This window comes from Protopterus annectens, chromosome 8.part0 (assembly GCF_019279795.1).
Source record: "Protopterus annectens isolate FY-2018-M chromosome 8.part0, PAN1.0, whole genome shotgun sequence".
NCBI classification, from domain to species: domain Eukaryota; kingdom Metazoa; phylum Chordata; order Ceratodontiformes; family Protopteridae; genus Protopterus; species Protopterus annectens.
The window spans coordinates 716,672,048-716,696,293 of record NC_056741.1 but is presented as its reverse complement, the minus strand read 5'-3'; the positions used below and the strand labels follow the sequence as shown (position 1 = coordinate 716,696,293).

Sequence of the window (24,246 nt, the reverse complement as noted above, 5' to 3'; positions counted from 1 at the left end):
CAAGAGCATTCATAAGTCAGACAACCCCACAAAGTCCAACATGCTATTAAGAAACAGTCATCTGGGTACAGGGACCAGTACTCTGTCTGTGGCCTAGAGAAGTGAAACAAGTAACTGATAAATGGGCAGAAGTCATAATTTTGACCAACCTAGACTGGTAAAGCAAGGGTCCCAGTTAATCACTGAACTGGGGAAACACACAGTTATCTTCAGGAAGTGACAATTAGACTGAAGCTAGCCTGAAGGCTGGGACAAGGGACTCCTGGAGGGTCTTAGGAGAGGCCACTTTAGACAGAACCAGCTATACCAGGGCCAGAAGGGGATTACAAGAATGTCTTTGACTTAGCTGATATGGCCCTGTTGAGAAATTTCAGGAAAAAAAATAAATGCGAGAAAGATGTAAAGAAGCTCCAGCAGCCATTTCTTGACATTTGCATCCATGGTGGATTCTCCCAAGGGAACAATAATGGAAAAGTAATTAACATTTGTAGTCTGACAAAGACACAAATACGGGTCAGCAAGGTTTCCCTCATTGAAGCAGGAGGGTCTTAGCTATAGATAAGATTGCTGGACCACTCATGCGGCATTAGAAGACAATGGCTGAGCTTGTCTGCAAGAGAACTGGCCTGACCTGGGATATATGTAACAACTAAAAGATGTATGGAGGCAAGAGCCCCTCTACAAAATCTCATGGCCTCCCTGCAATGAGAATACTCATGGTTCCCACCTGCTTGTTTATATTCCATAACACTGACATGCCGGCAGAATGGACAGCAATCACAACACAGGGAAAGGAGTTCTAAATTACCTGCAATGTTAGGCTGTCAGTGGGCGGCCACAGTGCTGCAGTGGTTAGCTTTGCCGCCTCACAGCAAGAGGTTCTCCGGTTCGATCCTCGGCTGGGGTGCCTTCTGTGCGGAGTCTGCATGTCCTCCCTGTGGTCGCGTGGGTTTCCTCTGGGTGCTCCGGTTTCCTCCCACATCCCAAAGACATACAGTAGGTAGATTGGACACTCTAAATTGGCCCTAGGTTTGAGTGTGTGCATGTGTGTGCCTTCTGTGGAAGGTTAGGCGGTGGGCTGGCAACTCGACACTGTAAAACTCCACTGCCAATCATGACCGGACAGGTGATCCGCTGTGGCAACTCCAACTGGGAAAAGCCGAAAGAAGAAGATAGGCTGTCAGTGCTCTTCTCTAGAATACTGATGTGCAAATTGGTGGTTGGGCCTACCAGGTGCCCAGGATAGTCAACTGCTGCCTTAGGGTAGAGGTGTCCATGAAAGATCCTATAAACTCAAGAGTCAGACAGCTGCTTTGACTATGGATGTACACTTGAACATCCTCGTAGCTGTAGTAACACGAAATGGTAGTGTTCAGAACTGAAAGTGACTGTCCTCTATGTGGAAGTGAAGAAACCTCCTGGACTCCTTTGTGATTCTGATATACAGATACACATACTGAAGGTCCAACCAACACATTCAATTTCCTTTAGGCAGGTAGGGAAGGATGGAATGCACTATGACCATATGAATGTACCTCTTGTCAATGTACTGACTTACATAACTCAAACTAAGAAGTGGCCAGAGGTCCTAATTCTTTTTTAGCACTAAAAGAACTGTATGTGTATGTTGTGTTGATGGAGCAGAGAGATAAAGCCCTGACTACAGCCCAGCTGACCCAGACTTGTTTAGTGGCTTGGGCGACTGATGAAGCGGCAGGGAGGGAGAGGCAGTAATGTGGGAATTCCCTGTGTTGATCACTGGTGATAGCTAAAGATGTTTAAGCTTAAATAAGGACTTGCAGTAGTATACAACCGTCAAAGAGCAAGTCTAGCTTCAAATTCCAGGTAGTTTATTGAAAAACAAGCAAAACTTTGGGACAACCCCTTCTTCAGTGCTAATACATCACATAGTGACAAAATAATTTTTATATAAAATACATTAATGTCATGTGATCACAGCCAACCAATAAAATCAATTAAACATTAATTAAAAAACACAATTATTGCACACAATTAAAGAATAATGCACTTTAATACCACACTAATTCACACATCTGTTATTGATACTGAGTTTGTTTTTTCATTAAAATAGGTTTTAGGGTGACAACATTATTCAATCCTGGTTTACAGTCAACTTTTAGTCTAAGGATCCAACCATATTTACTAACATCCAATACATTATATCTCCACCTCAGGGCAATTTTTTAATGACATAAATTACCCTAAATTTAAAATCATGCTTTCTATTTGTCTCTAAAATATGTTTACTTAAAGGATTTGTTGCAATAGCTCTACATATCTCAGACTTATGCTCAATAATTAGCTCCCTAAACTTGCAATTACATTTGCCCACATAAAAGGAGGGGCATGTAGTGGAGGTGGTGAGATATACTTGTGTGGTATTACAAGTGGCATGACAGGGATAATATAGCTGTACCATATTTGAGGGGACCTAATAATCAACACAGAGATATTAATGTGCATGAAAATATGATTCGATATACAACTACTTAGAATATCAGAACAACCCCAAGTAAAGAATATATGTAAAAATTGGCAGATCCTAAGAAGTCTGCCTGATTTACATTTATTGGGTGACCAACCAAGGTTTGCATACGGAAACTTTAAGAGCATTAAGAGAAGATTATGCTATAAGGATTTCAACTTAGGTAGTACGAAGGATAGGAATTTACAGACTAAGATGGAAACTTTTCCATGTCATAATTGTAGTTGTTGTAGGGATATACTTACTAACAATATATTTATATACCCCATTACGAATTAAACATTTTTTCAGTGTCATGCCACTTGTAATACCACACATGTTGTATATCTCATCACCTCCACTACATGCCCCTCCTTTTATGTGAGCAAATATAGTCGCAAGTTTAGGGAGCGAATTATTGAGAATAACTCTTGAGATATTTAGAGCTGTGGCAATGAATGATTTAAGTAAACATATTTTAGACACAGTAAGCATGATTTTAAATTTAGGGTAATTTCAGGGTGGAGATATAAACAATGTATTGGATATTAGTGAATATGGTTGGATCCCTTAGACCAAATGCTGACTGTAAACAAGGACTGAATAATCCTGTCACCCGAAAACCTATTTTAATAAAAAAACACACTCAGCATCAATATCAGATGTGTGAATGAGTGCGGTATTATTTGAGTGCATTGTTTCTTAAATGTGTGCAATAATTGTGTTTTTAATTAATGTTTTAATTTATTTTATTGGTTGGCTGTGATCACATAACATGAATGTATTTTATACAAAAAATTCTGTTGTCACTATGTGATGCATTAGCACTGAACAAGTGGTTGTCCCGAAAGTTTTTCAATAAACTACCTGCCGTTCGAAGTTGGGGGGGGGGGGGGGGGCTGTCTCCATAGCTGGACTGGGCTGTGATTCCCTTTTGAAAATGGATACCAAGGAAAGTACAGTTGTGTACACTTACCATAAATGTAGATGTTCGAGTGCATTCACTGTTGCAGTCATTACATTTGAGTTATCTGCTTGCAGGTAGCCCTCAGTCGGCCTGATTAACAAGTCTTGGGTCCTGTGTCAGTTGCTGTCCCTTGTTCCATTAAGTCAGGTCGTCAGGGGTACAAAACATGCTGCCGACACCATTACATCAGCTGTTCTTGCCCCAGATGTCAGGTGCCCCCCTAATGGGAAACAATTAACTATAAAAGTACAAAGAAATACCTCCAAAAGCAAATACACCAAAAAAGCTTTTACGCATAGTAAAGGAAAGTAGAGGTATAGCCAAAAGAAGTTAGGGGCTGGAGGAAGGGTAACCAGGACTACAAGAGTGAATACACTCGAACATCTACATTTAAGTGTACACAACTGTACTATGTTCTTCGTGTTTCACTGTTGCAGTCATTAAATTTAGGAAGATTCCCAAAGCTATGGTTGGGAGGAGGAATTCAGACAGCATTATGGCCAGCTATAAGGCCCTGCAAGACTGCAGTGGCAAAGCCAGCTCTGGATTTAGAGAAAATTGGCAAATGATAATGCTTGGTGAAAGTATGTACAGAACTCCAGGTAGCAGCTTCTAGGATGTCCCTGGTAGGGATGCCTCTGAGAAAGGCTGTAGAGGTAGATGCAGCCCTGCTGGAGTGAGGTCTGATCTGATCCCCTGGGGGATAGATTTTCCATTGTGCTTACAGCAGAAATGAATGCAATGGCTTATCCATTTAGAAATGGTTTGCTTTGAAATAGCCTTCCCCTCTGCCTCTGTAGAAAATGCCACCAGCAGTTGTTCAGATTTCCTTTGAGGTTTAGTCCTGTCCCAAGTAGAATCTAAGTTGTCTGTGCACATCTAAGGAATGCAGTATCCATTCCCCTTTATTCTGTGGATTGGGAAAGAAGGTTGGCAAATTAATGGACTGATTAAGAGCCACATTGAATACCACCTTGGGCATGAAGGATGGATTGGTTCTGAGGGACAGCCTGTCCGCATGAAAGATGATAAAAAGCTCCACTGCCATAAAGGCCTGTAATTCAGATACCCTTCTAGCTGAAGTGATTGCTAAAAGGAAAGCTGTTTTCCAAGAAAGAAATTTCAAGTCTGCAGTAGCGGCTGGCTCAAAAGGAGGTAGAGTGAGTTTCTCAAGACAAGGTTAAGGTTCCCAGGCTGGGGTTGGAGTTCTCCTGGGTGGTCTCAAATTGTTGGCCTCTCTGAGGAACTGCTTGAGCAGTGGATGAGAGAAGAGGGGAGGTTCTGTGTTATAATGAGCTGAAATGGTTGAGGCATGGATTTTAATGGAGGAAAAAGACAGGCCCTTGTGAAGCATCTCAGTTAAGTATTGTAAAATCTGAGGTAAATTGGGCGCTGCTGTGCTCATCCCTTGAGACTGGTTCAAGGCACAGAATCTCTTCCATTTTTCAGCATAAGATTTTCTAGTACTAGGCCTCCTTGCCTCTAAAATGATATCCATCACAGGTTTGCTGAGGGATGGTAAAGGAGAGATTAAGTAATTAGCCAGGCTGCAAGGTTCAGTGTCAGAAGCTGAGGGCGCAGAATCTGGTTCTCCTGCTGAGGCAGCAGGGAAGGAGTCTGAGGCAGGTGCCATGGAGATGACCGTGACACACTGCACAGGAGGTGGTAACAGTGTTGGCGTGGCCAGTCTGGAGCAATCAAAATCATCCTTGGTTTGTCCTGTTTGATTTTTAGTAGTATTTTGGAGAGCAGAGGGGGGAAGGCATAGACTGATAGGTTTTTCCAGCTGAAGGACAGAGCATCCACTTTCCAGGCTTGTTTGTGGGGAGTCCTTGTGCAACATTTGTCCAATTGGTGGTTCTGGGAAGAGGCAAACAGGTATATATCTGGGCTCCCCCATTTGCTTGTCAACATGTTGAAAATCCTTGGTTCCAGTTTCCACTCGTGTGGGTCCATGAGGTTTATGCTTAGTCCATCTGCCAGTGTATTTAATTTTCCTGGCAGGAATTGAGCTTGTAGGTGCACTTGGTAGCTCAAGGCTGTGTTCCACAATGCCATGGCTAGTCTACAGAGGGGTAGGAATGTGTACCCCCCTGCTTGTTTATGTACCACATAATCGTGGTGTTGTCCGTCTTTACCATTAGTTGTTCTGGAAGAATGTAGTCCTTGAAGGCTGTCAAAGCATTCTGTACAGCTAACATTTCTTTTTGATTGATTTGTAGGTGCATTTGAATTGGGTTCCATTTTCCCTGAATGCACTTCCCTGCCAGTTGAGCCCCCCATGCATAGTCGGATGCATCTGTAGTTAGGGTTTGGGCAGCAGGGGGTAGTGTGAATGGCAGTCCCTTGTTTTGGTGGCAGACTTCTGCCCACCATAGGAACTCCGAGCGTAGGCAAGGAATGATAGGAATCATTGTTTCCAGGCTGTGACAATGTTGACTCCATAGACTTTTTAAGTACCACTGTAGTTTCCTCATATGCAGTCTTGCATATGGAATTAGAAGAATGCAGGAGGCCATGAACCCCAAGGCTTGCAGTATTTGTCTTGCAGATAGCAGGGTTTTTGTGGCCACTTGTTTGAAGTAAGTTACCAAATGAATTTGCTTCTCTGGCGTGAGGAAAGCCATCTGGGCAGTTGTATTCAAGCTTGCACCCAGGAATGTAATTTGTTGAGAGGGTACCAGGTGTTATTTATTTTCGTTTATGGTGTACCCCAGACAAGTTAGAACCCTTTTTACAAACGCCAGATGATTTAAAAGCATGCCCTGTTTTTTCTGCCTGAATTAGACAATCGCCCAGGTATGGATATATTTGAATATTTCTTTGCCTGCACAATGCAATAACTGGAGCCAGGCACTTTGTCAATACCCTGGGCGCAGTAGACAAGCCAAAGGGCAGTACAGAGAACTGATAATGCAAGTAGCCTGCTTTGAAGCGTAGGTATCTTCTGCAAGATTCCCCGATTGGGATGTGCAGGTATGCTTCTTTTAAATCTAGAGTTGCCAACCAGGCATCTTTGTCTAGAATAGGAAGTAACTGGTGAAGAGTCAGCATCTTGAATTTTGGAATGTCCAGAAAGGTGTTTAGAGTAGACAGGTACAGGATTGGACGCCATGGTTTGTCTTTTCAGGGTACCAGAAAAAGCCTGGAATAGAAACCTTGTCCCTTTTCCTCTTCTGGTACTGGTTGAATAGCCCCCATGTTTAAGAGGGAAATCACCTGTTTTTGAGTCTCTGCCCACTGATATGGGGGCAGGTCTGGCCACCCGTTTGGTGCTGGCAATGTGTGGAAATGAAATCTGCATCCCTGGGACACTATATTTAAAACCCATTTGTCCTGGGTTATGAGTTCCCAGTTCTTTGCATGAAGAGCAATCTTTCCCCCCAAAGGGGCGGTTAAAAGGTAAGTGCTTGGTAATTTTAAAAGGAAGTCATTGAGACTGTTTACCATAGGGGGGGGTGTCTTGTTATTTCCAGATTTGGAAGTGGAGGCCCCCCATTGCTTAGTTCTGAGAGTCCCCTGGGACTGAAACCTGGGGATTTTAGTGTGTCTGGGTTTGGCTTGAGAAGATCTGGAAGGAGCTGGAAAAGACCAATTCTTAGTACGCCAGTGCCTACTAAATCTTGGAGGTTGCACTTGAAAGAAATCTTTAACAGTTTGCATACATTTAGCTTTATCTTCCATCTTTTTTAGAACTTCTTCAGCCTTATTGCCAAACAGGCGGTCCTGATTTAAATGAGCATCCAACAATTTTGCTTTAACATGATCAGGCAAAGATTGCTCCTTAAGCCAAGCATGCCTTCTAAGCACAGACCCAGTAACAGCAGCCCTGCAGGAGGCCTCTAAAGAATCAAAACCACACTGCAAAGTATGTTTTCCAACTTGTTCAGCAGAATGCATTAAATCCTGTAAATCTTTATTTTCCACACAGTCAGGAATCAACATCATTTTCTGTTTAAGCAGTCCAATAATATGCTGTTGATATTTTAACATATGAAATTGGCAGTTTAAAGCTCTGACTGCTAAGGTTGCAGAAGTTGGTCTGTTTGGTTAGGGAATTTTGTCATGTCTAGGTAAATTCTAATTGAAGGGTGTACACCCAAGGAATGCAAGATTTGTTCTAACTTATTCTTTGTGTTAGGAAAGAACACTGGTAAATGAATAGCTTGGTTCAAGGAAAGAAACTATTTTAGGCATAATGGATTGATTAGTTTTAAGGGTAACCCTGTCCCTATTTAACACAGTGAAGGGTTCCCATGCACATCATAGCTCGTAGCGCTGAGATTTCCCTGGGTGAGATGATACTTACCAGCAAGCGGATGTTCCAAGTGGGCATCTTTAGACTAGATGCTGCTGGCTCAAAAGATGGGAAAGTTGACTTTCAAGATGGCTGTACACAAGTTGGAGAAAGTAGTGTGTTTGTGGAAAATGACTTTTTAACTGTACACCAGGCAGAAGAGAAGCAAATGTATCCCAGCAATCAGGGAAAGTTGAGAGGCAAGTGTGGCATTCAAGCTGCTGTACCCAGCTGCCTTCAGAATTTTTTCCCAGAGGATCAAAGTGATTTTTTTCAAGCAGAACAGGGTAAGGTGGAAATACAAAAGTTTGTCCAACAAAACATGAGCCATTAAAAAAAGGGGACTCTGCGTATTTTCTGATACTAAAGCTCACAGAAACACTTTGCCAGTGAAATCCTTTCTAATGTTACACATGAAAATGCTTGAGAGACAGAAAAAAAGCATAGGAGTTGACAAAAAAAATCGGAAGTACCTTGGACTTGAACTGGAATCTGGAGTTGAGTGAAGTAAATGAACATGAGAAAGACCTGCTACACTGAAATTAGTCAAAAAATGTGAGATTATGAAACAACAATCACGTTTATCAAATATGGCTTTACAACAAAATGACTGAGAAAGATTGGACTTTTGCAGAAGTTTTATGGGGCTAAAAAGCATATACCCACTTCCTATCATTAATGTTTTGAAGGACACTAAAAGAAAAAAAAAAGTACCAGTAAGTAAAATAATTTTTGCTCTTAATAGTATTTTTATAAAACATTTCATGATATAAATTGCATGATATATGGTAAAACATTTTCAGTTACTCTCGTATGTGATACAGGGAATAAAGTAAAGTATTTTTTTCTCCTTTTTCACTTTTAAGAAATGTAGGCATTACAATGAAAAAAGAGAAGAAAGGCTGGACAAAAGAATGTTTAAGTTAATTTGCCACAATCTTGGGTTGTTGGGGTGGAGGACAGGGTGTAAAAGTGTTCAGACTATTGCATATGTAGAGTTGGTATGTCTTTGTCTTGCATAGTTGAATGTTTGGATTAAGGCCCTTACCACATCTATCCAGCGCCCTGGAGTATCTATCAGAAAGGGTAGGATTTTTAGCAGTGGAAGCCTTAATGCCTTTGGGCCCCTGAGAAATGGTTTCTGGATCTGCAACAGGATTTTTGAAAATGAACCTGTGGGACTCAGGAACCCTGTAGTATCTGTCAGGTTTACTAGGAGCCAGAGGCAGAGACTCAGGGACCATAATGGATTTCCAAAACACATCATCAACAATGTCTAGTACAGGAGGTATAGCCAAAGGCATATGCTGAGGAAGAAAATGGAAATCTCTAAGCCTCTTTTTTTTTTTTGAATCAGAAAATTCCTGACTTTCCCAGTGGAAATGCTGCATTAAAGTATGTAAAGTTTCCCCAAAAGAAAAATCATCAGGAGGGGAAGCAGAGGGAATGAAATCCTCTGCATCAGAATCCTCATAAGTAGGTATGGACAAATCCAGGTCATTAGAAGAGTCAGAAGAAACAAAATCCTGATCAGAAGATTCATAATCAAGCTCAGCCCTAGGCCTCTTAGAGGAGAGGGGGGGGGGGGGTTTGACTACCCCTGATTAGAGTAATTAGATCTTCAGCCATTTTGATAATTTCTTTTTTAGGCACTGGGGCCTGAACATGTGGCCTGGGCATCTGTTTCTTAGACACAGATCGGGATTTAGGCCTTAGTATTGAAGGTGGTGTTGATTTACTACGCAAGTCTTTAGGTCTGAATATAGCCTCAGAAGCTGGTACCTGCACAGCGGCTGCGGATCCATCCAAGGTAGAGACATCCGCGGGTACCATAGGTGAAGCATCTCGCGGCATACCGGACTCCGAATGAGTCTCAGTAGAGGCCTGTGAATCAGAAGTAGAGGGTATCAGGGGCTGTGAAAGCACCTCAATGAGTACCGGGGAACTGGCGAATGGCTTAGGAGAAGCATCGTCGGCAGTATTGGACCTCGGCGGCCTGTCTATCTTTATCTTTGCATTTTTTCAGAATCCCAGTAGTCGGATGGCTAACCAACATTTCTGAATAATTAAAACGAGAACCGAAATATTTAGAGGCAAAAATGTACAGACGACAGATGGTGCGCTGATTAAATAAGGCACAAAACCGACAAGGTACATTGTGGTCAGGGCCTAGGCAAGGAATACAGTCTGAATGAAAATCTTTATGAGGTATTTGCTTTCCACAAGTAATGCAATTATTAACTTTTACTGACATTGGTAAGGAGCAAGAAAAAGTTTCCCCAACAGCGTACTTAGCTTTAAGTTAAAGACTTTGGTTCTGAAACTCGAAAGTGAACATTTCAGGAGTCGGACAACCGGCACTTGCGAACTGCTTCTGCTTTGTGCACCGCACGTCAAGAAAGACTGATGTAATGGTGTCAGCTGCAGGTTTTATACCCCTGATGTCATGGAAGAAGGGACAGCAACTGACGCAGGACCCAAGACTTTGTTAATCAGGCCGACTGAGGGTAACCTGCCAGCAGATTACCCAAATGTAATGACTGCAACAGTGAAACACTAAGAACATCCCAAATGATTTGGAGAAATTAAAAAGGACAATCAAAGTTAAAGACAATGACCCCAAGGGGCAATCAGTCTCAAACACCATGGGCTGACCAAGCGCTGAACAGCTAATGTAGAGTGAACTGAGCACAGAGAGGAAAGGACAAGGAGTAAGATCTGAAAAATTTGGTAGTGAAGGTTATCTAGAATCCACAATGTTAGCAAGGGAAGACACAAGAGACCATCTACTGCATCTTAAGAGAGTTCATTCCACATTTCTGTACAGCCAGTTAGACAGAAGTGACCTATACTGTTCACCAGGCACAGCGGATAACAACCTCGGAGTATGAAGCACCAGTTTCAAGGCTACAGAGGCAACAATCTCAGGATGAAAAGAAAAAGTTGAGGTCCTTTTGGGAAGAGTCACACCAGAAGAATGCTTAACAGACACTGGGTCAGAAAAAAATACATCAACTTCAGAAGCCTCAGTGTCAGAATCAACTACTCTGAGCTTCTTTGGAGAAGAAGTTACATCTTCATCAGTAGGTCTTTTTCTCTTGGGAAAAGAAACCTTCAAGGTGGAACAGAAAATTCATGGGCACAGACACAGGGTAGCCCTATACATTTCTAGTTTGAGTCTATTGTTAACACTTCTTAATGGCAGAGGGCATAATGAAGGCAAAAACAGAAGTCCTCTGAAATATGAGCTTCAAATATAACACACTTTGAGTGCTTTTCCTGGGGTGGGTGCTTCCTAAATGACTGATCCTCATTAACATGATCCATGGTTAGAAACAGTTCAACAAGTCACAACAGCAAAAGTTACATCAAAAACACTGGATTACATTACTCAGGATGAACAAGAAAACTGTCAAACAGGAAAGAAAAGTAACATACAAAAAATTCTGATTCAGACTAACTACACAAAATGGTGCCTAACCAAGAAGGGTAATGGGAGGCTGCCAATAAATCTGACAACAGAACTGCCACACAAGCGCTTCAACACCAAAACATTAAAAAATGGAAGGATCTGAGCTGTAGGAAGGTAAACAATTAAAAAGAAAAAAATTTACCATTCAGAACTTTATATAATGAAGCAGCCTGGTGCTGTTTGGATGAACAACCAACTTCATGGTGTTGCTGAAGGCATCTGGGGGTGGCTTGTAGTTGGAAGCCCTACAAATAAAGGGGAGGAGCTAAGATAATCTGAGAAAGATTTATGAGCTAAGCACCTTCCAGTATTAGTCCTAGAGGTGACAGAGATGCAACACCCAGCGTTAGATTCTTCTGTTATGTGTACCAATGCTCTGCTAATGGATGACTAAAACAGGTAGAAGGAACCAGCACACAAAATTTCCTGTTTACCTTAATCCTTAGACAAAGCTGAAGACTGGTTCAGGCAAGCCCTTGTTAATCAAAGATCAGCTCACAACCAAAAGGAATGGAAGTGAAGATGAACACCAGAAGGAAAAAAGCATAACAATTCTTTCACAGTCTTTGTCCTTCTGGCAATGTTCTATCTTATGCCTGAGTTGTAAGAAGGATCCTCACTGGATCTTAGTTAAGAGTTGTCCACTTCTCTAGTTCTAAAGCATGACAACCACATTCCCTCCCTTACCTTTGAGTAGCTAAGCTCAACCACTAACACTTGTGGCAAATATCATCTTCCTCCCAGAGAAAGTACAAATAATACTGGTAAAAAGCATGGCAGGCAAAAGGAAAGGCATACAAGCATTTAATCTGCAAAAGCAGGACTTTACAGACAGCAGCAAGTACAAAGAACCAAACTTTGTAAATGACGCATACTATTTTCTGGAAATGTGAGTGCTTACTTAGTGGGTGAATTGTATTTTGGTGTGCACTAATATGGGTATGAACACATGCCCAAACACAGGACTTTACATATGAAAGTGACAGCTTGTGACTGGTGGTAAATTTACTACAAACAAGGACCCATCAAAACAGTATAAGTGTGCATGCACTTAAATTCTCTCCAATACAAATAAAACTAATCAATACCTTTGAGCAAAACACATTAGTTACACGCAGCAGCAATGCAACTGACTGCATTGATTACAGACAATTTAATAAAAAAAACTAAAACACAAGACGATGTGAATGACACTACCATTAACTTCTTTTCTGATTATAGTCAAATTACCTCAGCATTTCTGAAGACTTTCAGCATATCTGTGTCAAAGGCTTCTACGGTTTTATAGTGACCAATCAGAATCTGTTTCTCAATGGTAATTAAATCAAGTGGGTCTGTAATCTTTTCATAGTATTCAGGATTCCTAGAAAACACAAAAACACAGTCAGGTTCTCAGGTGACGGATACCATTATTTGCCAGTCCAGAATGCAAACTGTGACTTACTTCTTTCTGGGAGGGAGACTAAGAAGAGGAATTGATAATGCGTGGTTTGATGAATCTATAAATAAACAAAAAATTAAAATCAAACACTGCAAGCTTTCCTCGGGGATGAATCTACAAGTATTACGTACATTAATGCACCTTTTAATGAAATTATTGTGTCACAGATCTCCTTGAAGATTTGTGCAAGACGGGCAGCCCGTGCCACTTCAACATTCTCCTCTGCTGCTGCTAATCGTCTTGTCTTGACAGACCGTGAAGTCTGTAATGCTGCAAACTGTGTCATGAAAACATCTAGAAAAAGATAAGGAAATAAAATCATGTAAAACTTGCAGTGATAAGTTGCAAAACAGCATAACTGAAGTTGTCTGGACTTTTCGTTCCTTTTTATTCAAGCACTAAGAAATGCACCTAACCATTACAGCACAAAATACAAACAGCTGATTATAAACAGTAAATGAAAATGTTTTTCTGTATGCACGGATGTGTCCAAAGGTGAATATCCAACGTTTTCGTTACTACATTTGTTGTAAACTATCTTTTCCCAAAAAAATGTCAACTTTTGATACTCCACTTACAAACGAATGAGCACTGAAGAAATCTTCCATCAAGCACAGACACAAAAGCCCAAAATAAATACATATCTGCTGTCTGCAGTCCTTGACCAACACAAATCCAACAATGGTACAAAAAGGAAGGTTCAGCAAAAGTAAAATGTCAAGGACTCCTACCTTCAGAGGGAAAAGTACAGCAGTGTCAGCACACGCACAAAAAAGAACCCATGAAAATAACAGAATCACTGCTTATAGGTTTTAACTAAGCTTACAGCCAAGCAGACCATTGTGAAGCTCAGCTACATCACCCAGTACTGGTAGGAGACTAACACATTCCATATTAACTATATTACGCACACATAACCCAGATGAAAATGTGTAATCACCCATCCAGTCTCCAGTCTAGTTTTAAAAGTTGCTAAGAAAATACTGTGATTAATATTTAAGGGCAGCCACACTAAGAATCTGTACAACACTGAGTACATGGATAGGGCTTCTAGAACATAAAAACAGCTAAGAATATGGAGACCTAAAGTCTTTCCAGTGAGGAAAAGTAAGCACACTAACTACTGACAACTTTTTCTAATGAAGCAGCCTGGTGCGGTTTAGATGAGTGCCAAACTTCATGGCACAGCTGAAGACATCTAAAGAGGAGAGACTTGTAGATGTTCAAATGATTACTGCTGCAGTAGCTTTAGCTATTTGGGTTATATACGCCTAAGGCTGTAACAGCTGGCCAGTTTACGAAGCTTCAAGGGCACCATCCACGCCCCAACTATTAATCAGCTCAAGCTGAGATGGGAAAAAAAAAAAAGAAGTTTGGATGCCAAGCTCTTCACAGCTTTCATGCCAAATGAAAAGGGGGGGGGGTAAATCCCTAATAAGGTCAGTGCTAGGAAATAAAACCATTAGTTCTCTCACTGGCAACAAAAAACAAAAATAAGGGGGATGGTGGGCATGGCTACTACAGCAATGAGCATTCAAACATCTATTGTCATGGCAAGTTCAGTTAGACAACTTAACTAAGTTCATCATATTAATCACTGCAGCAGCTTCAGTTACACATGTAAACTACCACAGTTTACACTGACGGGGGAAAAAAAATGGAGTATTCATAAACCCCTTGAGGATGGTCCTAGCAAAACCTGTCCTAGACCTGGAGAAGGAATATAGCTTGTACTGTTTTGTAAAAAGTATGCAGAGATGTCCATGTTGTTGTTTCTGAATGAATTTCCAGAATCCAACCCTTTCCAAAAAGCCGAAGGTGAAGCCAATGCCCTGGTAGAATAAGCCATGACCCTGCCTAGAATCAGGAGTGGCCTTAGGTCAACTGGTGCCCTAGGCAAAAGGGCTCCACGGCGCCCCCTACCACACTTCCTGGTACCTCCATCCTTGTCTTACTACACCACATAAATAGTGGAACAGCACCCCTGCTACAGCGGCGCCCTAGGTGGCCGCCCAGTTGGCCTATGACTAAGGTCAGCTATGTCTGGAATTGCCTTCTTGTGTTGGGTATAACAAAAGTTAAAAGCATAAGTCAACCATGTGGAAATAGATAATAATATGTCGACCACAGTACAAATGTAAACGGCAATGAGACACCAACCAGAAACTCGTTGCAGATGTAGGTAAGAACCAAAAACTCGTTGCAAATTATGAATAAAAAATGACAATTTATTCCACCAAAAAGCACATCGACTAAGCGCTTTCACCAGGTACACTGGCTTCATCAGAGTCTTAATTAACACACCCGGCTTGCTTCAAATAAATACTGTTGAGTCTTCATACAATTAATCAATTAATCAAACATTTGATGTCAATTGAACCTGCCATCTTGAAAATTTCAATAACCTTATTTTGTTCAAAAATATTTATAAATAACATGAAATATAATATGTAAACACTCATATAACATTTCATATGTCTTACCTAAATAAAATATACCTAACCAAAATTTCAATGATAACAATGACAAATTTGTTAACTATATTTCCTAACAAATGTCATGAAAAATATGTATACTAAAAAAATACTGTATAACTTAAAATATACAATAACATCTAACAGCATTTCTCAACATGAATAATGATAATGAAAAATAAAATTAATTGTAAAAAATCAATTAACAAATGTTGCCAGTTCATATGATTTAAATGAAACTGGCCCTGAATTTCAACAAAGGTTTCAAGGAAATACTCTCATTGATCCCAGGTAATTTAGTGGCGTTCAATCTAATCTGCCATTCCATTTCACGTAGTGCTATGTAATTATTAATATCGCCTTGATAATCAGACTGAACCCTGTCAACTATAAAAAATAAAAACTTTTTGAACTCATGACATCCCTGGGAATGCGAAAAAAGTGCATTGTGTTCATCCCCTCTTCTAATAGAACCACAATGTTCTTGGATTCTTTCTTTCAAGCTTCTCGTAGTCATGCCGACGTAAAATGCGTCGCATGACATACAAGTAGCTATATAAACACAATTCTTGGTTTGACAATTACACAATCCAGGGCAAGCTATGGTGCGCCCAAAACCAGTAATGGTGAGATAAGCCCCTACAGCTATATACCTACACCATTTGCAGCAACCACATTTGTTCATAAAAGAACGCCTAGAACCATTCCAATTCCTTTCCAAAATATCCTTTAGGTTAGAACCCCTGCTATAAACAACAATGGGGGTGTCACCCAAAATATCTCTCATATCTCTGCTCAAAAAATGTTCCCAAAGACTCCTCAAACTTGAACAAATGTCAAGTGAGATGTCATTGTATTTCAAAATAAATTTGGAACTACACCCAACCATGTTGTCCTCTGTCGAAACCTCCATCCTGTTCATATAACAAGACTGAAAAACCTTTGTTTTCAAAATTGGGATGTACTTACTATTCCTCTTTTTATAGACCTCACGTTTGATTTTAGTTAACAAAGTCAATGGGTAACCCCTTTCCAGGAATAAACCAATGAGTATGTATATCTCTTTTTTAAACACTGTGTCATCACTAATTAACTTTGATAGACGAACCAGTTGGCCCTTCACTAATCCTCTCCTTTGATGTAAAGGGTGACAACTTGTAAAGTGTAACATAGAGTTCGCATAACTGGGTTTCCTATAGATGTTGCTGTTAAATCCCATGTCACTTTTGGAAATCTCAATGTCCAAATAATTGGCACAATCTCGACTCCAATTGTAAGTGAATTTAAGGAACCCAGAACTCATGTTCAAATATGCCATAAACTCCGTGACACTTTGTTCATCCCCCCGCCAAAGAATGAGTAGGTCATCGAGAAACCTATTGTAGAGAAGAATGTTTTCAGCATAGCTAGAATTAAATATATTTTGTTTCTCCCAAGCCAAAAGGACCAGATTTGCAAACACCGGAGCACAACGTGCCCCTATTGCTACCCCCGTTTGCTGCCTGTAAATTTCACCTTCAAATGTTAAAAAATTGTTTTCTAAAACAAGTTCCATCAACCCATGACAAATCTCCAGTTTACTCAATTCGAAACTAGAGCTGGACAGAAGACTGTCATAGAAAAATTCAAGGCCAGCTTGGTGGGGGATAACTGAAAACAAGATGATGACATCTACTGTTAAAAAACCAAAACTGTCCATATCCACTGTATCAACTGAACTCAGTCTCTCTAGACAGTGCCACAAGTCCTTCAATATATGACCTGCATCCAACACAGCTATCTTACAATACAGGTCAACATATGAAGCCAAGGGTTCAGTCTTTGAACCCTTTGCAGAAACAATGGGTCGAAACTGAAGATACTCAGTTCCCTTGTGTACCTTCGGTATACCAAAAAATGTTGGCATTTTGGGAAATATTGTTAGATAGCTGTGTTGGATGCAGGTCATATATTGAAGGACTCGTGGCTTGGGAGAAACAAAATATATTTATATAACTCTATGTTACACTTTACAAGTTGTCACCCTTTACATCAAAGGAGAGGATTAGTGAAGGGCCAAATGGTCCGTTTATCAAAGTTAATTAGTGATGACACAGTGTTTAAAAAAGAGATATACATACTCATTGGTTTATTCCTGGAAAGGGGTTACCCATTGACTTTGTTAACTAAAATCAAACGTGAGGTCTATAAAAAGAGGAATAGTAAGTACATCCCAATTTTGAAAACAAAGGTTTTTTAGTCTTGTTATATGAACAGGATGGAGGTTTCGACAGAGGACAACATGGTTGGGTGTAGTCCCAAATTTATTTTGAAATACAATGACATCTCACTTGACATTTGTTCAAGTTTGAGGAGTCTTTGGGAACATTTTTTGAGCAGAGATATGAGAGATATTTTGGGTGACACCCCCATTGTTGTTTATAGCAGGGGTTCTAACCTAAAGGATATTTTGGAAAGGAATTGGAATGGTTCTAGGCGTTCTTTTATGAACAAATGTGGTTGCTGCAAATGGTGTAGGTATATAGCTGTAGGGGCTTATCTCACCATTACTGGTTTTGGGCGCACCATAGCTTGCCCTGGATTGTGTAATTGTCAAACCAAGAATTGTGTTTATATAGCTACTTGTAGGTCATGCGACGCATTTTACGTCAGCATGACTACGAGAAGCTTGAAAGAAAGAATCCGAGAACATTGTGGTTCTATTAGAAGAGGGGATGAACACAATGCACTTTTTTCGCATTCCCAGGGATGTCATGAGTTCAAAAAGTTTTTATTTTTTATAGTTGACAGGGTTCAGTCTGATTATCAAGGCGATATTAATAATTACATAGCACTACGTGAAATGGAATGGCAGATTAGATTGAACGCCACTAAATTACCTGGGATCAATGAGAGTATTTCCTTGAAACCTTTGTTGAAATTCAGGGCCAGTTTCATTTAAATCATATGAACTGGCAACATTTGTTAATTGATTTTTTACAATTAATTTTATTTTTCATTATCATTATTCATGTTGAGAAATGCTGTTAGATGTTATTGTATATTTTAAGTTATACAGTATTTTTTTAGTATACATATTTTCATGACATTTGTTAGGAAATATAGTTAACAAATTTGTCATTGTTATCATTGAAATTTTGGTTAGGTATATTTTATTTAGGTAAGACATATAAAATGTTATATGAGTGTTTACATATTATATTTCATGTTATTTATAAATATTTTTGAACAAAATAAGGTTATTGAAATTTTCAAGATGGCAGGTTCAATTGACATCAAATGTTTGATTAATTGATTAATTGTATGAAGACTCAACAGTATTTATTTGAAGCAAGCCGGGTGTGTTAATTAAGACTCTGATGAAGCCAGTGTACCTGGTGAAAGCGCTTAGTCGATGTGCTTTTTGGTGGAATAAATTGTCATTTTTTATTCATAATTTGCAACGAGTTTTTGGTTCTTACATACATCTGCAACGAGTTTCTGGTTGGTGTCTCATTGCCGTTTACATTTGTACTGTGGTCGACATATTATTATCCATTTTTGGTGGATTCCTGCATTGGAGTCGTTTTTTCTGGTTGTGATTGAACCATGTGGAAATAGTCTATTTTTACACAGGCTGCCCTTTCATCTTACTTTCACAGGAAACAAACACTGGATGACAGTTCCTAAAAGATTTAGTTTTGTCAAGATACAATGTCCAAGTTCTCTGTGGATATGCAAGGTAGGGAGTATTCCTTCACAGTTGTTTATAGATTCTGGAATGAAGACAGGGAGATGGATCACTTAAAACTCGAGAAACCATTTTAGGAATAAATGAAGGATTTGTTCTTAAGGAAGCTCTATCCTTTTGGAATATCAAATAAGGGTAGCCCCACCGTAAGAGCTTGTAACTTAGATACTCTTCTTGCAGAAGTCATATTATCAGCAGCACTGTTCATCATGTTACGAACCTCCAGTCACCCAGGAGAGCTGGATCAAATGGAGCAAGACCATTTTTCTGAGAGGCATGGTAGGCAACACCCCTGACTGTTAGTTTAACTAGAATGAGGTACAAAGTGTTCTTCCTATCCTTTTCGATCCCTCCCCCACACTATATGAATTAAACTGCAGCTTGTCAGTTTGATTAAAGTTGCTTATAGTGTACATTTTGCAGTTGCCAAGGAATTACTGTGACAGACAGCATTTCTATTTTGTTAAAAAAGGGCCAGATTCCAAAAGACATACTCTTGGTATAAGTGACTTACTCCAGTGTATACACAGGATCAAGTCTTTTGGAATGTGGTCATCAGTGTAAGCCTGCTTTATACCTAGGCTTTAAAATGAAGTTACTGAGATTAAACCTATCAGAATTGGAACATGCTTACAATGCAGTAAGTCATTACATGAAGAGCAAGTCTTTTGGAATCTGGTTAAAAGTGTTTGCCCTGTGCTTTTCCACTTTTGTTCACACTTTTACAAAATACTTTTCGGGTCAGGGTGTTAATCTGTTGAGGGCAGTAGTGGAGTAGTGGTTATTATGTGGAAAAAAAACAATCTGATGCTGTTTCTAAAAGGTGGACAATGCTGACTAGAGCTCTAACGTTTTTTTTTTTATCTCACTATCTTCTCAATTTAACTGTGCTGGACAGCACTATGCAATGTCGTATTAGACAGATGCAGGAACCTTCAGTTTAAAATTCACCCCTTGGGACCATAGTCACTCATATTTCAAACAGGAAAAAACAGTTGTGTCACACTTAGCATAACTGCAGATGTTCAGGGAGATCAATGTTGCAGTACTGATTCTTGGGTCTTCCTGCCATGCAGCAGCCTGTTACTGGCCTGACAGACTTTTCATCATCCTCAGCATTTAGATATCAGGGTATAAGACGGGTATTTGTTGACTCCATCTTCAGGTCTTTCTACCCAGTAAGCAGCAGTCTGATGCCTGAGGATAGCAGAACCTTTCCGGATGTCATCAAAAACTTTCATGGACAGGGGTACAGGAAGGAGCAAGTATGTTTAAGTAGAAAGTAGGGACTGATGAAGAACAGGGCTACCCATCTGATGTGTTTTCGTCACCCCTCCCTCGTCCTAACATGGAGCGGTTAGGAGAGACCAGCAGACCAAGGGATAGCAGGGTGGGAGTTTATTTTGCAACACTGATCTAGTCAAACTACAAGTATGGTAAGTGTGACACAACTGTACTACGTTCTCAATAGTTTACGTTGCAGTACTGATCCTTGGGAGGACCTTCAAAGATACTAGTTGATGGTGCGGGCCGTCTGTTGGCCTCTGGGAGAGCAGGCTTTATACTACAGTGGCTGCAAACTCTGCCCTAGCCCTTGAGGCTCTGGTTAAATGGTAGTGTTTAGTAAAAGTGTGGACAGATGTCCATATAAACTTCCACAACAGCCTGTGTAGGAACACTTTTGAGGAAAGCACTGGTGGTTGCACTGTGTCCGGTGGAGTGGGCACTGACATGGACTGATACTGGCTTACCATGATGAGCACAACAGAAGGTGATGAAGTTGGCTATTCATTTAGACATAGTCTGTCTGGGGATGGATCTACCTTTTTGTCCTTCTGCAAAGGCTACCAGTAGTTGGTCTGTTTGGTTAGGGAATTTTGTCATGTCTAGGTAAATTCTAATTGAAGGGTGTACACCCAAGGAATGCAAGATTTGTTCTAACTTATTCTTTGTGTTAGGAAAGAACACTGGTAAATTAATAGCTTGGTTCAAGGAAGGAAACTACTTTAGGCATAATGGATTGATTAGTTTTAAGGGTAACCCTGTCCCTATTTAACACAGTGAAGGGTTCCATGCACATCATAGCTTGTAGCACTGAGATTTCCCTGGGTGAGATAATACTTACCAGCAAGCGGATGTTCCAAGTGGGCATCTTTAGACTAGATGCTGCTGGCTCAAAAGATAGGAAAGTTGACTTTCAAGATGGCTGTACACAAGTTGGAGAAAGTAGTGTGTTTGTGGAAAATGATTTTTCACTGTACACCAGGCAGAAGAGAAGCAAATGTATCCCAGCAATCAGGGAAAGTTGAGAGGCAAGTGTGGCATTCAAGCTGCTGTACCCAGCTGCCTTCAGAATTTTTTCCCAGAGGATCAAAGTGATTTTTTTCAAGCAGAACAGGGTAAGGTGGAAATACAAAAGTTTGTCCAACAAAACATGAGCCATTAAAAAAAGGGGACTCTGCGTATTTTCTGATACTAAAGCTCACAGAAACACTTTGCCAGTGAAATCTTTTCTAATGTTACACATGAAAATGCTTGAGAGACAGAAAAAAAGCATAGGAGTTGACTAAAAAAATCGGAAGTACCTTGGACTTGAACTGGAATCTGGAGTTGAGTGAAGTAAATGAACATGAGAAAGACCTGCTACACTGAAATTAGTCAAAAAATGTGAGATTATGAAACAACAATCACGTTTATCAAATATGGCTTTACAACAAAATGACTGAGAAAGATTGGACTTTTGCAATGGGGCTAAAAAGCATATACCCCACTTCCTATCATTAATGTTTTGAAGGACACTAAAAGAAAAAAAAAGTACCAGTAAGTAAAATAATTTTTGCTCTTAATAGTATTTTTATAAAACATTTCATGATATAAATTGCATGATATATGGTAAAACATTTTCAGTTACTGTCGTATGTGACACAGGGAATAAAGTAAAGTATTTTTTTCTCCTTTTTCACTTTTAAGAAATGTAGGCATTACAATGAAAAAAGAGAAGAAAGGCTGGACAAAAGAATGTTTAAGTTAATTTGCCACAATCTTGGGTTGTTGGGGTGGAGGACAGGGTGTAAAAGTGTTCAGACTATTGCATATGTAGAGTTGGTATGTCTTTGTCTTGCATAGTTGAATGTTTGGATTAAGGCCCTTAACAATCTAATCTATATATATATATATATATATATATATATATATCTATATCTATATCTATATATATATATATATATATATATATATATTTTTTTTTTTTTCCCTTTAGCAAATAAATGTTCTGTGTGAGTTGAGAAGTCTGCAGCTGAAGTTACCTATACACTTTGTTCTTATGCTTCCATGGAGACAAGCCAACTACATGGATAGGCAATAAACTTCGAGAGGTCTAGACATTACTTGCTGAGAGAAACAAAATTAAAAGTTTCAAGGGCAAGCAGCTTAACAAAAAAAAAATAAAGTTTAAAACTATTGGAAGTGAATAAGAAATATCAGCTTTCCTGGCACCTAAACACTTAACACATTTACCATAACAGTGTACATGTTTTATTCAAAGAAAGAGAGTGCACCATTTTTTAAACAAGAAACATTATTAAATTATAATGTATGACATAGACAATCTTACATTTATGGAAATGAAAATAAACCATACAGACAATCTCAGTTTCAAAAATTATATGTTACAAACCATGCCAACACAACTGTAGCTGCAAACAATATACATTACTTATAATATATCCAGTCATTGTCATGTCATTCAGTTCTGGACTTTTTAAACCATGTTCCTCCTTTGCATGTATTGATCCCACACTTGCCATTTTTTTCCTATATAATTTGCTCCTACTCTTTTTCAGTTGTTTTATCTCCATTACTATCTTTGCTACTTCTAGTAAAGTAAAGTTGGTTTAGAGTTTGAGTTCCATTTTCTAGTAACTGCTTTTGTAACAGCCATCATAATTAGACAACGCCTTACTATGTTCTAGGCAATTCTGATTTTCTATCATAGCTCAAAAAATCATTTCCTTAGTTACAGTAATCTGATCACCCAGCATCTCCGACAAAGTAATCTACAGGGAATCTTTAAAGTCTGCTAACCCATTACACTCCCAGAAAATATGTTCCCAACTACATCTTTCTTCTCCATCACACCTCCAACATTTGCTGTCTACTTGAGGAAAATTTCTCTAGAGTTTGCTTGGGGTATAAAAATATCTATGTAAACACTTCCAAGCAAAGATCCTTAACTTTCTAGTTTTTGTTGCATATTTGGAAGATTTACATATATCCTCCCATTTTTTGTGAATCGTTTTTTCAGTCCCTCTTCCCAATCCTTTCTAACCTCCTCTGATTGATTCTTATACAGTAAAATACAGTAAACTGTCAGTTAACCAGAACTCAAGCAACTGGCAAAAAAAAAAAATATATATATATATATATATATATATATATATATATATATATATATATAAATACAGGACAATTTTCATGTGTTGCACTTTGATTTCCCCCACAGAAACATAACTTATGTCTATAGAGTTTTAAAAAGGAAGACAGGAATAAATTCCCTCTCTCCTCAACCAGAGAACAAGTCAAAACAAACAAATAGCATAGGGTGCAGTATTAGTCAGGCCTGTTTTTAATAATAATTCTCAAGCAACCAGAAACTACAGTTAACCGACATCTAACAATCCCCATGTGTGTCGGTTAACAGAGTTTACTGTAGTTATCATGCAATATTTTATATGCTCTACTAATTATTCTGTTTTTAATGGCAGCTTCTATTCTAGATTCTACTAAAAACTTGACCAGTGCTGGTCTTTTGTTTAGGACCCCCTACTTCTTTCTCTTTGCCTATACTCTGCTATCAATCCTTGATAGGGAAGGCAATCTCTAACCTGCAGTCCAAATACATTTTTGGCATCTTCCCATTCCATTACCTTTTCTTTAGTTATTTGCTGCCAATACCTTGGTTCCTTTGACAGTTTTCTCCAATAAATTCCAGCTCCCTCTTACCTATTGTTTAGATTCCTAATTGCAGTTATCCCTATTGGCAGAATCTCCTTTCCTGTGTTGGCCTATTTCTTAGAATACTAGTTTAGGTACTTTATGAATATAATATTCTGCATGATTACTGTTATTCTCCTTGACGGCCTGCATCCAAAATCCCAATCTCTCCTTGTTTCTTGAACTTTCCCCCCTTGTTTCAACATCATCCCTTTACACTTTGCATTATAGTTTTCTGTTTGTGATATGTACAGGAGCCTTAACTGTGTAGCTCTGAAATACCCCTTCAAATTGGGTAATCCCAATCCGCCCTGTTCTACTGAAAGAATCAGCTTATACCACTTGACTCTTGCAGTCTTACCCTACAAGATAAAGTCCTTCAGCTCTT

The 24,246-nt window shown here is 39.4% G+C and overlaps 1 protein-coding gene across 2 annotated transcripts in view; it reads right to left on the bottom strand.

Moving 5' to 3' along the window:
• Positions 1-24,246, bottom strand: part of ASH1L (ASH1 like histone lysine methyltransferase) — a 3,741,676-nt gene that overhangs the window by 1,213,603 nt on the left and 2,503,827 nt on the right. For both annotated transcript variants that reach the window (XM_044080164.1, XM_044080163.1), the window contains exons 18-20: positions 12,804-12,956; positions 12,666-12,720; positions 12,452-12,584 (exon numbers count right to left, since the gene is read on the bottom strand). In XM_044080164.1, the coding sequence (XP_043936099.1) occupies positions 12,452-12,584; positions 12,666-12,720; positions 12,804-12,956 (341 nt within the window). The remainder of the gene's footprint in view (positions 1-12,451; positions 12,585-12,665; positions 12,721-12,803; positions 12,957-24,246) is intronic.